At 38.2% G+C, this 16157-nt stretch overlaps 1 protein-coding gene across 1 annotated transcript in view; it reads right to left on the reverse strand.

Annotated features, from left to right (window-relative positions):
- The window catches only part of GRM3 (glutamate metabotropic receptor 3), a 202523-nt gene that overhangs the window by 22146 nt on the left and 164220 nt on the right, over window positions 1-16157 (reverse strand). The window contains exon 2 of the mRNA XM_023753813.1: window positions 2075-3141. Coding sequence (XP_023609581.1) covers window positions 2075-3141 — 1067 coding nt within the window. The remainder of the gene's footprint in view (window positions 1-2074; window positions 3142-16157) is intronic.

The following is a 16157-nucleotide window of genomic DNA, read 5'->3' on the forward strand; positions in this document are numbered from 1 at the left end:
GTTTTTCAGTCTTGGTTGCAATGAGAGTCACTTGGGGAGCTTTGAAAGATTCTGATGTCTGGGTCATGGATTAGGCCAACTAAACCAGAATCTCTGGGGCTGTGTCCCAGGTAGCATTATTTTTTCCAAAGCTACCCAATCAATTCAATGTGCAGGCTAATTTGAAAGCCAATGTGTTGGAGCCTCCAGTCTACCTTTGATTTCTTCTGTAAATTTAGGATTGGCATTATTTGCGAGGAGTACCTGAGGTCTAAGATGACCTCACTATGATTGGATGCATTAATTAGGATCTTAAAACACTCTCAACCCAACACCTTTTGCCCCATTTGCCTAAGGACTTCTGCCATGTGGTGAAACTTCTGGTATCTTCAGCTAATTCTGTTGAGTCAGTTGATATACATTGCTATTATGGTAAAGGGGAAAATTCATATTTTTGTGTGTTTTAGAAATAAATGCTAATTCACTCAATAAAAGTAAATTTTTATAATGCTATTTGTTTATTTTTAATAGTGTTTTCTGCTCTGTTTTTAATTAGATTTTGAGAATAAAGTTTCATACATCCAGGATAAAATAATTAACATTGTAAGTATATTATAGTCCCAATTCCCAAAATCACATATGCTAAGGATAGTTTCCTAAGAACTTAAAATAAAAATCCTTACAGATCTAGAGGAGTCAATGTGTACATGAAGACAAAAAATAAAAAAAATAAAAATGGGGGCATTAAAATATATTAACTATGATTCTCTATTTAAATCTCCACCCTCTAAAGCAGGGGTCCTCAAACTATGGCCCACGGGCCACATGCAAATACAAATATTGTATTTGTTCCCGTTTTGTTTTTTTTACTTCAAAATAAGATATGTGCAGTGTGCATAAGAATTTGTTCATAGTTTTTTTTTTTAAAAACTATAGTCCGGCCCTCCAACGGTCTGAGGGACAGTGAACTGGCCCCCTGTTTAAAAAGTTTGAGGACCCCTGCTCTAAAGCTTCAAACTGCTCTGTGGTTCATATAATATGACCTTTGTTTTCCTTTTGGACAGATTTTCTAATTTTTTTAAACAGGTAGTCTTAGAAGCCCTGACCATTAACCCAGCATTGAATGTGTGGTCTTTATTTTCTTGTTCTTTCTTTAATGTAGTCCATAGGTTTTAGTCACACGGCTATGAATAATTAAATGGACTAGGTACCATAAGTGTCGCCAGTCTCTTGATCCCATCCTTTAAATAGCTCTGTCTTTTATTGAGCTGCAATATCCAAGATTTTGATAATGTAGGAATTGCTGATGAACAGAAGATTTGGGGACTATTACAGCCTACAGAGGCACTTCATTTTGTGAAATCATGGCATAACAAGGGAACCATTATGCCTCTGGAAAACTTTCATCTGTGACAATTTAAGAAATATAGAGAATGAAATCCAATTGCCTCAAGAGAAAAAGATTTATATATTCACTCATTGGAAGATATTAAAATCAGAATTATAAATGCAAAAGCTACTGATGGATGGTTTCAACAGTTTGAGAAATTATGGTGGAATGATGAACTCTTTCTTTCAGAAGAGATGATGATATAGAAGCCCAGAAATTTGAACTATATATTACTAAAGACTATATGAATAATGACTTAATTAGGTTACTTGGATGTGTATATATATTGCTCTGTGGTAGCCAGGTCCTCCTGTGTCTAATTTGAAGTACTCTCATTAGGCTTTTAGTGTTTAAGTCTTATTTGCTTATCATTCACTTTTGAAATTTAATTAAAAGTTTTAGAGGTATGTGTGACTGTGTAGTACATTTTCTCCCACTTGTTTATAAATTGCTTAAATGACCATGATTTACATTTATCTTCCTCTCTGTGCCTAGCCCAATGCTTTGCACATAGTAGGCACTGATGAAACACTTTTAAAACATAGTGAATTGATTTCCATGTATAATATGGCGGTTCATCATGGCATTTGTAATTACCTACCTAATTGCTGAGATGAAATAAATGGAGTCTATTTTAAATCTTACATAGCAAAGCATTGGCAGGATAAAAGAAGAAGGAAAAGAAGAAACCACTGAAAGACTTACTCTGTAGTCACTTGATGTCACATAAAATATAGGGAGGAAGGCCAGCCAGATGATGCAGGTGGTGTACATGGTAAAACCAATGAACTTGGCTTCATTGAAATTTTCTGGGCACTTCCGCGTTTTGAAGGCGTACACAGTGCATAAGATCACCAGGACCACGTCGTAGGTAAGTGAGATCAACATGCTGGAATCTCTGACATTGCACTTCAAGATGACTGTTTCCCGCTTCTCTGGAAGGGTGTACCGCCTGGTGCCCGGAGCCTCCAGGATGAGCCACACAGACACCACCACAATTTGCACCAGGATCAGACCCAGGCAGATGAAAACCTGAGAACTTGGGCTGATGAACTTTGGCCTCTGAGCGCCATTCTTTACCCCATCGAAGATGCGGGCGATGCAGTTTGTTTTGGTCAGCAGGGCTGAGTAGCAGATAGCGAAGGAGGTCCCAAGTCCCAGGCGGCGCAATGCACAGATAACTGGGGACGGCTTGGCAATGTAGAAGAATGTCATGCAATACGATAGACCAACTCCAAACAACAAGATGTAGCAGAGCTCTCGGCCTGATGCTTTGACCAAGGGTGTGTTGTTGTGCTTGATAAAAACAGTCACAACCATGCATGTGCACGCAAAACCCAGGCAGGCAATGGTGACTGGACCAATGGCCCAGGCATCTTTCCACCTGATGTAGTCCTCAGGAAGGTCAAAGCAGCCAGATAGGTCTGCAGTGGGCCACTGCCCAAGGCCGCAATCCGTGCAGGTAAACTCATCAGCCAGGTATTCGTAGGGCTCGCAGGGGATGCAGATCCAGCAGCAGACATCCCCTGGTTGCATATTCTTCATCTCATTGGGGGCACAGGGGTCACTGCACTGGGAAGTGGGGACTGAGTTCCGGGACCAATGGATAGAGTCGACATCCAGCGATAAGGATTCTGCCCAGTGACCAACCTTCAAGTAGGAATACTTGTCACCCACGTACTGAAAATTGAACACGTTGTACCGTCCCATTCCATCTCCAAAAGCATCAAACTTGACAATGCTATCTGCACCTTGATTTGGGTTGAACGGAGCTGTGACATGTAAAGTGAAAGAAAGAAAGAAAAGAGAAGGAACACTGTTTAGGTGTCTTAGGTGTGATCAGTCAATTACTTTGTCATATACTTAGCAAAACTGAAATAATAGGGAATAAGGATTCCAGAGCTGAAATAATGTAACAATTGCCATTGAATTTACACATTAAAAGCTACTAGAATACTCATGTATTCATAAATTCATTCACTTAACATTCCTCAGTGCCTCCTGCGTGCCAAGTGCCAGTGATAACCAGGAACACAATACAGAGCCAGCCTTCAAAGGAGCTTATTGTGTAACAGGAGAACTGGCAAACATGTGGTCATATTCTCTGTGGTGTGTAAATATTCATTTCTTGAAAGATTTCACAGTAGGAATTGGACAAAACTTTGTATCTCATCCTTATTACATATTTATTTATAGATAGCCACTTAAATTTTTTCGTGAAAATATACAATTAATAGAATTTTTCTTCCTCGAAATGAAAAAAAAAATTCACTATGTATGGTATGCTTCTTTTAAACAGTTTAAATGATTCAACAGGAAAAACAGAAAATCTACCTAAAATCCTTCAGTGTTAATATTTTCACAGGTTGGAGTATATACATTCTGACTACATATATGCATGTATCCGTGTATAGCATGTTCCTATCCACACAAACACATATAACCTGAATATTTTTAAGGCACCAACAGTCTGAAGAAGGTGGATAACTGTGCTTCAAAGTTTGTTCCTAACTGTAAAGGGTCAGTAGCCCTCAGTCAAATGACCTGCTCTGAACCTTGTCCCTCTGGTATAGCTCTCTGTGACTTCCTAAGCAGCAGCTCTCTAAGCATCTATATTTCTCCTCTTCTAGTTTCTGTTCATCATGTCTCTCTCGCCAATATCTGCTGCCACTCTCATCACCAATTGTTATGTCACCTACTCTGAACTGCTGTGTACATATTATTTCCAACAGCCAAACTTTGCTGTTTCCTCAGATGTAGAAGAATGTTGCTTATGTCTGAATGATGCATAGACCATTTGTCTTAGTCAGATTGGGCTTACCCATATTGAAAAATAGACCCAAAATAGTTTAATGGCTCAAACACAGTGGCATTTTATTTCTTCCTCATGCAGCAGTCTACGGTCTTCATTAGTGGGTGTCTCTCCTCCACTCGGTGATTCAAGAACCCAGGTTCCATATATGTGGGAGCTGTACCAATTTCTAGAGCCTTGTCTTCATCAGTGGGAAAGGAGAGTGTGAAGCAGTTATACCAATTTCTTAAATTATTGATTAGAAATTAGTTACAGGGCCACACCCAACTTCAAGAGAGGCTTGTGAATGTGGTTTAGCTAGTGCAGGGGTGGGTAAACTTTTTGACTCGAGGGCCACAATGGGTTCTTAAACTGGACCGGAGGGCCGGAACAAAAGCATGGATAAACTGTTTGTGTGAACTAATATAAATTCAAAGTAAACATCATTACATAAAAGGGTACGGTCTTTTTTTTTTTTAGTTTTATTCATTTCAAACGGGCCGGATCCAGCCCGTGGGCCGTAGTTTGCCCACGGCTGTGTGCCCAATTACAACCCTACGATGACACGAGAAAGTGGAATTTGGAGGACACTGTGATTTCTGACACTACAGGGATTTGCTGTCTTTGTTGTCTCCTCCCTGAGCTCTGTCCACCATTTCTGAGGTTCATGTTGGTTCACCAGGTGGGAAACATCTTATTGTTCTTGGGTGCAGTTATTTTATGGAGGAAAAGCACCCCTTGATTTCTTAATGAAATAAAACTTCAAATGTTACCAGATAGCCCTTTCCTGCTGAAGGCCTATAGGTGCCCCTTGGGGGCTGGCTAGGTGGTTTACAGGAACATTTCATACCATATATAAAGTCTGTTAGTCACTGTAGTCCCTTATACCAAATTTATTCCTCACTTATTATGACTTTTTTCTATTAGTGATCTTGTAATATCACCTGCCATTTGACTTGACTAACCTTCATCTAGCTTTTTGCCACTTTCACCAAACCAAACACATACATCCCTGTTCATAGTGAGACAGAATGATATAGTGGATGAGTACATGGGTTTTGATTTAGAAAAAGTATATGTGATTCTCGTTTATGTCTTATAATAGTCATAAGTCCTTAGGCAAATTAACTTTTCCACTCTGTTCCTTAATTTGTAAATTATAATATAAGTGAAAATTATAAAGAAATATAAAATGCTCAATATGTTGATCATTTCCACTGATTTATGACACTTGCAATATTAAATTGCATGATTTAAACTCTCGATGTGATATGCTGTTTCTCTTGATCCAGTTCCAAGGCAGGGCGACCTTTTTGCAACTATCATAGTTTCCCACTATGGTTTAATATATGTTAGGACAAGTGAACAAAGGAGTTGAAACATTATTACTGTATTTTCAGAAGTAAGAATCAATATCCGAATTCTTATCACATAACACTAAATTTGTTTGGTCTATGCTTAGAAAAATTTTATTTAAAAGTTGACAAACTCCTTCCATATGTTACAAATAAGTAAAATGTCAAATATTTTAATGCACTTTACATCAAGTATACTAGAACTTCAGATGTGTTATTAATTATTTTACTCTACATAATCAATCTCCACCAGTGTTCAGTTGATGTTATTAGATTTTCAGGAAAATATTTCTAGAAGAAATGTTTTCTATCTTTAATTTAAATATTTCACTATTTCCACAGCTGTTCTGGAATGTAAGTTTCTTAAAAGTAATATGTTTAACAGGTGAGAAAAATGGACTGTTTTTTGTGTTCTGAGCTGGTGAGGCTTACTGGTAAGATTGTTGGCATGTGAGATAATTAATAACAAACACTACAGATGTAAAACTTTCCTTCCTTTTCTTGAAATCATCTAATATCATCAATAGAATATTGGGGGAGACTGGTTATCTAGTTAAGAATAGCAAAGTTAATAACACATCTGAGGTTCTTACACTTGATGTAAAATGTGTTAAAATATTCAACGTTTTACTTATTTGTAACATATGAAATAAGTCCCTAAATTTTAATGCAGTTTTTCTAAGCATAGAATAGTTTGATATAACAAAAGAATTCTGATGTTGATTCTTATTACTGAAAATATAGTAATAATGTTTCAATTCCCACTTTTTCTTAATTATTTAAAAATGTTGAACATTAATACATTTTTTAAAGATCCTAAGTAAGGACTTTAGCTTTGGCTTTTACATAATGTTGCCACTATTTACCATGAGGCTATTTTAATATATCAGGGCAGAATGTAGTTAGACTTTTTTTTTTTTTAAATATATTTTATTGATTTTTTACAGAGAGGAAGGGAGAGGGATAGAGAGCTAGAAACATGGATGAGAGAGAAACATCGACCAGCTGCCTCCTGCACATCCCCCACTGGGGATGTGCCCGCAACCCAGGTACATGCCCTTGACCGGAATCGAACCCGGGACCCCTCAGTCCGCAGGCCGACGCTCTATCCACTGAGCCAAACCGGTTTCGGCTAGTTAGACTTTTCATCAGAGTTTTCCTCTCTACCTTTTTATTTTGAAAAATTTCAAACCTAGAGAAATAATGAAAGAGTATATGGACATGTAGCATTGGAATCACCTAGAATTAACTATTTGTTAACATTTTGTCATATTTGCTTTATCTCTCTTTTTCTGTTTTTGTTTTTTTGCCAAAATAAATATTTGCTATTGAAAAGTATAAAAATATAAACTATCAACATTGATATAGAGAAAGAGTTGGAAAGCTATGGCACATGAGCCAAATTCTGCCTGTTACCTATTTTGCAAATAAAGTTTTATTAGAACACAGCTTTACTCATTTGTTAACATATAACCTATGGCTACTTTCCCACTACAATAGTAGAGTGGAGTAGTTGTACCAGAGATCCATAGCCCTAAAATATTTACTATATAATGCATTCCATAAAACTTTTGCTCATTCTTGAAATAGAGCCAAGGGAACTCATATATAGCAGTTTGGCAAATAAAATAGGAGATAAAATAGGAAAACATAAATTGACAATTAAGGATTACCAGACATTTAAGTAAACTTCTAACCTGAAAAAGAGTGACTGAAACACCCAGAAAAAAGAAACTTGGAGTAGAAATAACGCAGGGAGAAAAGGTTTAAAACAATAATGTGCTCAAAGAGATAAGAGAAGATGTTGCATCTATGAGATAGGTATGGTGTATTCTCAAAAGGAACACTCAGAGAAGGAGGGTGAGCTTTGAAAATGAAATAGGAGAAAGAGAGACTCAATGTAAGGATTGAAAGATAAATTTGAGAAAACTCTCAAAATTTGACAAAAATGCTAAGATGTAAAATAAAAATAAAGCAGGAAAATTAGTGAATATTTTGTGAAATTTGAACATTCAATCAGCAGCAGTTCCAGAAAGAGAGAAAGAGGAAATAGAGGGAGGACATTACCAAAAGATTCAAAGATGATGGACTTGGCCTAAGAAAAGATGAAGCAAGAGACTGTTACTCTTTCTTATAAACTTGCTAAATTCATGTAAAAATAATGTACATGTATTATTTTGTTAAAAGTAAAAAAAAAAATTATAAAATTTTAAAAAGTGCAAGGTCAGGCAGAAGAATTTGCAAAGTAAATTATTAAAATGAGACCGCTGCAAATATAACAAGTGCTTGATAAGTGGGTGATGAACAAATAGTACTTTTGGTAGAGTTTTTTTAAATATAAATTTACCTTTAACTAAATTTGTTTTGCTAAATATGTATTAAGGTATGGTCTAGTGTCTAAATAATTTAAATACATAAAACACATTCAAGTAATACTTCAAAAAAGTGCATTATAAATTCTAAAAGATCCGTTGTCAGCAGAAGTGCCCTGATCTTCAGCTTGGGATAAATGGTTGCTGTGTCTGTACTAGAATGAGAAACAATGAAAGGAGAGCCAGAAGAAAAGGTAAACCATGTCTGTCAAACGTCCACATGTGAGGATAATCCTGCTTCTGAATGGTTATTCCGAATATGCCTGGCTTGGGTAGTGAGGGGCAGGAGAGAAAACCAAGCTCTTTCTCAGGTGCTGCTGGAGTCACTTCAAGGGACAGAGAAGCTTGAAGGCCTAGGGCAGTGATGGCGAACCTTTTGAGCTCAGCATGTCAGCATTTTGAAAAACCCTAACTTAACTCTGGTGCCATGTCACATATACAAATTTTTTGATATTTGCAACCATAGTAAAACAAAGATTTATATTTTTGGTATTTATTTTATATATTTAAATGCCATTTAACAAAGAAAAATCAACCAAAAAAATGAGTTCGTGTGTCACCTCTGACACGCATGTCATAGGTTCGCCATCACTGGCCTAGGGGATTGATCCTGTCACCTTCCCAAATCATGAGCTACCTCTAAGTCAAATGGCTCATGTGGGAAATAGTGACAGTCCACTGAGCCATCACATGGTTCTCTGGAGATCAGCTGTATAGTTCTCTAGAGTGAGGAAACTCAGGGGAGTTTCCCATTTCTCCAGTTGAATCTCATCAACGGAGCAAGAATCATTTGAGGTGGAAAACAAATTCCTTCATCTTTTGTTGTTGCAACAGCATGAAAAAGCCAAACTAAAGGGAGGAGAAAGAACTAGGAAGATCGTGGGTCCCCCCCTTACCCCCCAAAAAAAACCTTCTCCAAAATTGAATTTCAAGCCCCTTGCTATACTAGTTCCTCACAATCAGGTCCCTACTGTACAGAAGGAGCCTTTCAAGTCAGGAAGATGACCTCTCAGTTTAGCTTATTATCTATTATCTGACCCCGGTCTCAAATGAATTTATTTGAGAAGTTTAATATCAAGATGACCAGTCCGCCTAGGGCCCACTTGGTAGAGATGAGGCGAGTCTAGGCCTTACAAATATCACAGGTCAATGGCTCGAGAAAATGAAATCGGCTCTTTATTTTTTTCCTCTCAGACAGAAGTCCAATTAAGGTAAGACAATAATGGGACTCTTAAGAGGCTTCCAGTAATGGGAACGTAACTGCCACTGCCTGGGTCCACGTTCATAAATACTAATGAAGATTGCAAGAGCTACTGACAGCAACGTGGCTCCGGTTTTACCTTTTACAACCAGGCCCCCATGGAGGTTTCTGTGAACTAATTTGATGAACTGGAATAAAGACATGGATGAGAAGACAGAAAATGGCATCTCCCTTGAAAGATCTTTTAGAGGTCAAGAGGTAAAGACATCAAAATCCTTTGACTAGAGCAAACAAAATCTTTTACAAGCATCAGGCAGCAGGGAGTTAGGAAAGAATAAGAATGACCCCTTGGCTACCGGTAATTAATTTACCTACCAATTAGGAACAAAATTGCTGATGCATTTCCACAGTTATTTACCCACAGAGCGTAGCTGCTATGGCACAGGACCACCTAGATGCCTTTGATGCTCCGTCTTACCTGTGCAAAATGCTCATTAAGTACCAAAGGTGCACCGTGAATGTTTGAGAAGAGCCATTGAAAGAGGCTTTCTAAGAACAATGTTATGACTTTGAAAAGAACTTTCTTTAGTTCTGGAAAAGTTCGCATGGCTAACACTTCTAATGCGTCATTATACATTTTATTTGTTTCCCTATGTAGATTCTACATTTTGTTGCTGAAATTTTCAATACTCAAGGCAGCTCAGAAAGGAACAGTTTACTCTTAGAATGATGACTATGGAGGCAAGGCACAGACAAAATAGCAGTGAGAAAAAGTTACAGAGATTCTGATCCCCTCTACCTCTCAGCGCAAGGAGAAGGCCCAGGGCCCTCCTCTGCTTATTTTATTGATTTTAGCTGGAAGTCTCATGGTGGCTACTGAATCTTTGGTTACGGACCCTCCCTAATGTGAGCTAATGCTACTATCACATCTTTTTCTGCCCTCTCTTCCCCAGCTCCTGCGCTCCCTGTTACATCATCCGCTTTTCTCACATCCTCCATGATGAATGTTTAGATTTTAAAAAACATTTAATTGAAATACATACACAAAAAAGGGTAAAAATAAGTGAATTATCACCAGCTGAACATTCCCATGTAACATCATGGATGTTAAGCAATGGAACATTGCCGTTGTTCCTGTCCCTATCTATCCTCCCTTCCTGAAGATAACCACCACCATACCTTTTAGTTCTAACATGTTTTGCCTGATATTAAACTTTATATTAATGTAATCATAAAGCATGTATTATTTATGTTGGTGAGATTCATTCCAGTAGTGATGAGAAGCTATAATTGGTTCATTTTTATTGATGCATAGTATTTTATTATATGGATGTGCCACAATTTTTTTTAGCCATGTTTCTATCGTCGACATTTGTGTGTTTTTGCTTTCTTTAAGTCTGTAGCCTTTATGAATAATGCTGTGTCTTTAGCTGGGTTATCCAGAAGCAAACCCAAAGACATAGAATTGAGTTCAAGAAGTTGATTTGGGATTTTACAGGGGAGTGAAGAAGTAAGATATAGACAGGAGAGGGAATCCAATATAGAGTGCATCGAAGAGCACACGTGGGTCTCATTCTCACTGGGGTATTTGGGAAGATGGCATAGAATGGGAGTCGGGACATAATACCCCATCTCACTAGCTTGGATGGGACAACTCTTATTTGTCATTGGCTGATGGCTGCTTCAGGGTGGTAATGCCATGGCATTTCTGGCTTGCTCTAGGTACAGGCAGAGCACACTCTTGTGGCCAGAGAAAGCTCCCTAGCAGAGAGTCAGTGGCATGTATGAGAACAGTGAGAGCTAAGGGGCTTTGGGTGAGGCACTGAGAGCATCTCCTATCTGCTGCTATGACTATTCCTATAATTGATGCATTTCTGTTGTGTGTGTGTATACGAGTGCATGTATGTGTGCATATGTACACAGTAGTAAAACTGCTATGCATGCGAGTCCAGTTGCCTTACTACTTTAATGTTGCTGCCTTGGAATTTCAGACATTCACGTGGAACTGTAGTGCTAGCTCAAACCTTGTGCCCTTAGGCTATCAGCTCCCCCTCTGTGCTGACACAGTGTCCTGCACATTTAACTTTAAGGACATTGACTGTAACATATCAGAAAAGTATCTGCTATGTGTCCATCTCTTCACTAGATCCTAAGCTTCTCTAGGCCAAGGACAACGTCTCATTCATCTTTGTGCTCTCATCATTTAAGGATGCTGGGCAGATAGTAGGTATTCCCTAATTGTTTTCTAAAGGGATTATAATACTTCAGAAACTGAATGGCATCATCTCAGGAATATAGAAAACATGCCGGTAACAGTTATACCAAAGACCAATTAAACATCAGGCTTAGGAAATGGGCCTCTGTATTTGTACTTTGATAGTTTACTTTCTTACTATGCAGCCCACGTTAAAAACCATTGGTCTAGGCCAGTGGTTCCAGGTATGGGTGCTTCTACCCGCCTCGATAACATGTGGAAATGTATAGAGACATTGTTGGTTGTCATGACTCAGGGTGGGGACCTCCACTGGCATCTAGTGGGTAGAGGCCTGGGCTGCTGCTAACCATTCTACAGTGCACAGAGCACACCCTCACAACAAACAATCATGCAGCCCAACGTGTCACTAGTGCCAAGATTGAGAAATATTTCTAGAAATACTTAAATTTCTAGAAATATTTTGGTAATCTCAAACCTCTTAGCAAATTGAAAACACCCATGCCAGATTGATTCTTTATGGTGTTATCATACTGAGGTTACTATTGCCAAGTTTTTTTTCCTCTCCCTACAGTCATTTCCAGCTTCCATACTCCCTTCAATATTCTCTTTCAAAACCCTCACTTTTTCACATTCATCAACACCTTTACTGAACCCTGGCCCCACTCTACCTCCACCTCTACCACAGGCCCCTTTCACACAGGTCCCCATGGCTTTCCTTTTATTCATTTCTGAAAAATCAGTCAACTCAGCTGGATGTCTCCTTACTATCAGTCACATTCTAGGAAAGAAGCGATTTCTTGTGTGTAGCTGGAGTAGGTGTCATGTCAAAGAGTCGCCCCTCGGTATCAGCGGGGGATTAATTAGTTCCAGGACCCCAAAGGACACTCAAATCCGCAGATGCTCAGGTCCCTTATGTAAAATGTGTAACATTTGCATGTGACCGATATTTGCAGATAGACTACCACAAAGTACATCTACACATCACTTCATTCATGTGGATTCAGTGTAGTGCCTCGGCACCTGGCAAATTTAAAGTGTTGGTTTTTGGAACTTTCTGGGATTTTTTTTCTAAATATTTCAAATCTGATGGTTGTTGAGTCAAGATGTGAAACTCGTGGATATGGAGGCCCTACTGTGCACCATTTTAGGACAGACTCACAACAAGAGTAGCCGTTTGTGGGGAGCATTCAGTGGGGTCTCGGCGGGATTTTTCTCCTGTTTAATGTGTACAAACCCAAGCGCCTGAGAATACGGTGACTGCAACCCTCACCAACGGTTTTCAATTTTGTGAAAAGAAGTTGTACATTCTGAGGACAAATTTAATCTGTCCTCATGTTTTAAATGTGACTCTGTTGAGTAGTAGAGCATACACTTTTTTAAAAAGCGGGGTGGGGGTGCGGAGGGAGAAAGACTTGTCAAAATGAAGCTGGATAGAAGTTCATATCCCTGTCTTAAAAGAAAAGAAGGTGTGTGTTTCCCATTGTTCTGCCCTTACATCGCTTCACCTGCTGTGCTATGGATCTAAATGCCGCAGCAGAGTGGACTGTGATGTGGACAGAGGTGAAAATGACTGAGAAAATCCCTGTCAGAGAGGGGCTAGTAACTCCGCAGTGCAAAGTACTCAGAAATGCATTTGAAAAATGGTAGCGGAATTCATGTTCCAAAGAACAGAATCACAGGAACAAAAATACTTAATAAAATGAGCTTTCCATTTTTAAGCAAACAATATACTACTTTATATAAAAAGCAGAACAACAGGAATTCTATTCAGCCTCAAAGATGAACTTTCCAGAAATAAGCATAGCAGCTTAGCATGCAGTGGCTGAAATTCTATGAGTGAAGCAAATTAATTTCTATTCTCTTGCCTTACGCGTGCATGGACGTGCATTTGACTCTGTGTAGTATCATGTACAGAGAATAGAGGGGAAATAAATTACTTCTCCTCCCAGCATGCAGGTCTATTGTCAGGTTGTCATGTTTTTCCTGAGCCACTGTAGCACGGCATGGTCTCCTGTCTTCACAGAGAGGGGCTGCTTTATTGAACCACAAGATTTTAAGGGACCTTGTCAGGTCATCAAACACATCTACACATTGTTAAAAAATTCCAAACCCCATTTCCTGAAAGAGTTTCTTTTCCACTGGAAATAATTAAGGTGACAAAATTCCAAGTAACAGCTTTACATTTTTCTCCTCAATTTGTGCCAAAGTTTCTAATTTGAATTATTCAAAAAATAACAGTGTTAAGGGTATCATAAATCTGGTTATTTTGTTGCCTCTTAGAAAATATTCCTGGAAATTCATCAACCTCAGAAATCATTTTAGCTCATATGATTCTTATTTCCACTCTTCCTCCAATCGTGTTAAATAAGGTAGAAAAAATTAACTTGGTGATAAAACCTTAACATATCCCTTAAGAACAACAATTATATATAATTACATAATATATTCTTATATATTACATGTAATATGTAACATGTATTAGTTATACAACATACATTAATTATAGACAATATAGTATATGTATATATTTATATATTATATAGTATATTAAATATTTAAAATATATTATATTAAGTTACACATAATGTATATTAATATATTAAATATTATATAATATGCACTTATATAATATATAGTTGTTATGCTTAAGGAATATGTTAGGGTTCTATCACCAAATTAATATTACATTTTATAAATTTATACATATATGTATAATTTTCTTGCTTAAATTCCTGTACGGCATTTTTACTGAAAAATCAGGGGATAGGGCATTGCTAATACCTAGGACTTCAATCAAAGTCATCCTTGAAATCAGTGGAGAAAATTATGGCATTTGCATATCAGCATTCAAGCAGGTGTGTTATGAAGTAGATAGAAGAACCTCGGGGCTCTTCCCCTCTTTTCTCTCCCCCTTTTTTCTCAGCATCCTTTCTTGTTCCCAATACCTAAGCTTCCTATGAAGCCCTAAGCAAAACCAATTCCTATCCAAGTACTACATTCTGGTTATGTTACTGCTTTCAGGGATATTCATATCGAAGGAGAGCCTAGTCATATCGAAGGGATAATATGAAAGGCCGTCACAGATCAATTAGTGATGATGGTATTTGATATCTCTGGAGAAAGAATTTTGGGCAGAAGGTGTGTGCAGCTTTCCTAAAATGTTATCCTTTGAGGTTTAGTGTTAGCCCCAAGGAAAGGGAATTTCTGCTCCTTAGTTGCCATCCTTTCCCATTTTGTTTTTCTCTTCCACAGCGGAGAATTTGCAGATCTGGTTGGCGAAGTCTAACATTCACTGACTGGACGATTTTTCTCTAATTGTCAGTGTCACCATACTTAAGAGAATAGGCAGGTGCTCTTCTACCTTCTGTAGACTGACAGAGGGCCCAACTTCTAGGACCAGCCTCGGCCACCTTCATGCCCCCTTTGCACTTCAGTCTCCAGGTGGTGCAGACTGAGGGGCACTTGCCTAGCTGCTCTGCCCCTCTCTGCTCTACCTGCAACAGGTGGGGAAGGAAGCCCTGCCACTCACTACTCATACAAGTGGTATGGCTGTGTGGATACATAGGCTTGGAATCTGCTCTGAGGCCTTGGCCATGAGGCAGGAGTTGTGGGAACCCACGCCTTTTTGGTTTGTGGTCTTTGCCCAGTATTCTAGCGTTAGTATCAGAGAAGGCTTATCCTGGGGAGAAGGCTGGGGTAGGGGTGAGATCAGGCACTTGCTCAGTTATTAACAAGAATTGAAATTAGTTTTCTTTTGACTCTTGACTCTTACATGTTTGCAACCCAGGAGGAAAAAAAAGGAGAAAGTAGGATTTGGCACTTAATTCCATCTCAAAGCCCTAAAACCCCATACAGAGCTAACAACTTACTTTTTCTATTAGTTCTAGCTTATAACATATTTGAAAGAAAATAACAGGGAGCAACAAAGAAAGGGAAATAAATCTCAATTTTTTGAAAAAATGATTTAATGATAGCAATGACATTTCAAACGTTTGTTTTCTTTCAAATTGGAGTTACAGGGCCAAGGCAGGTGTAGAGAAGAAAAAAGAGAATGAAAAAAAGTTAGAGGAAGCTGAGAGACTGGGAGAAGGATGGAGAATACTGGCTGATCTGTCTTTGTCCCCAAACTAGATATCAATTGCTGCTTTTACCCTAATTCTGGTTCTCATTGCAATATGTACCATAGGAATGTCACCTCAGGCGATGTCTGACATATAAGGAATACTAAGTAATAAGGGGCCATTAGCATTGCTATGGACTATTGTGATAGCCTCCTGGCTGATTTTCTGTGCCCAGTCTCTCTCCCTTTTTTCCTGGTTCACATTCCTCTTAAAATGTCTTTGTCATCACAGTCACTGTCACTTCATTGCATGAAGGCCTACGTGGTTTTCCTGTTACATCCGGCAACACTGACAACTTTTGTTTGTTCTTTTTAGTTTAAAAATAAATGTTCTAATAAAAAAAGTTCTTTGATCAAGTAATAAACTGGATTAACAAACTAAAACAGATTTCAGGATGTAGGGTTAGTTCTTAGAGCATCTAATTTGTGAATTGCCTTGAGAATCATCCAGAGATTGGTAGGGCATAGAGCAGTGATGGTGAACCTATGACACGTGTGTCAGAGGTGACATGTGAACTCATTTTTTTGGTTGATTTTTCTTTGTTAAATGGAATTTACATTTATAAAATAAATATCAAAAATATACATCTTTGTTTTACTATGGTTGCAAATATAAAAAAATTTCTATATGTGACATGGCACCAGAGTTAAGTTAGGGTTTTTCAAAATGCTGACACGCCGAGCTCAAAAGGTTCGCCATCACTGGCATATAGCTTTCCCCAGGTTTTAGACAC

This window comes from Myotis lucifugus, unplaced genomic scaffold (genome assembly GCF_000147115.1).
Source record: "Myotis lucifugus unplaced genomic scaffold, Myoluc2.0 scaffold_51, whole genome shotgun sequence".
Lineage (NCBI taxonomy): Eukaryota > Metazoa > Chordata > Mammalia > Chiroptera > Vespertilionidae > Myotis > Myotis lucifugus.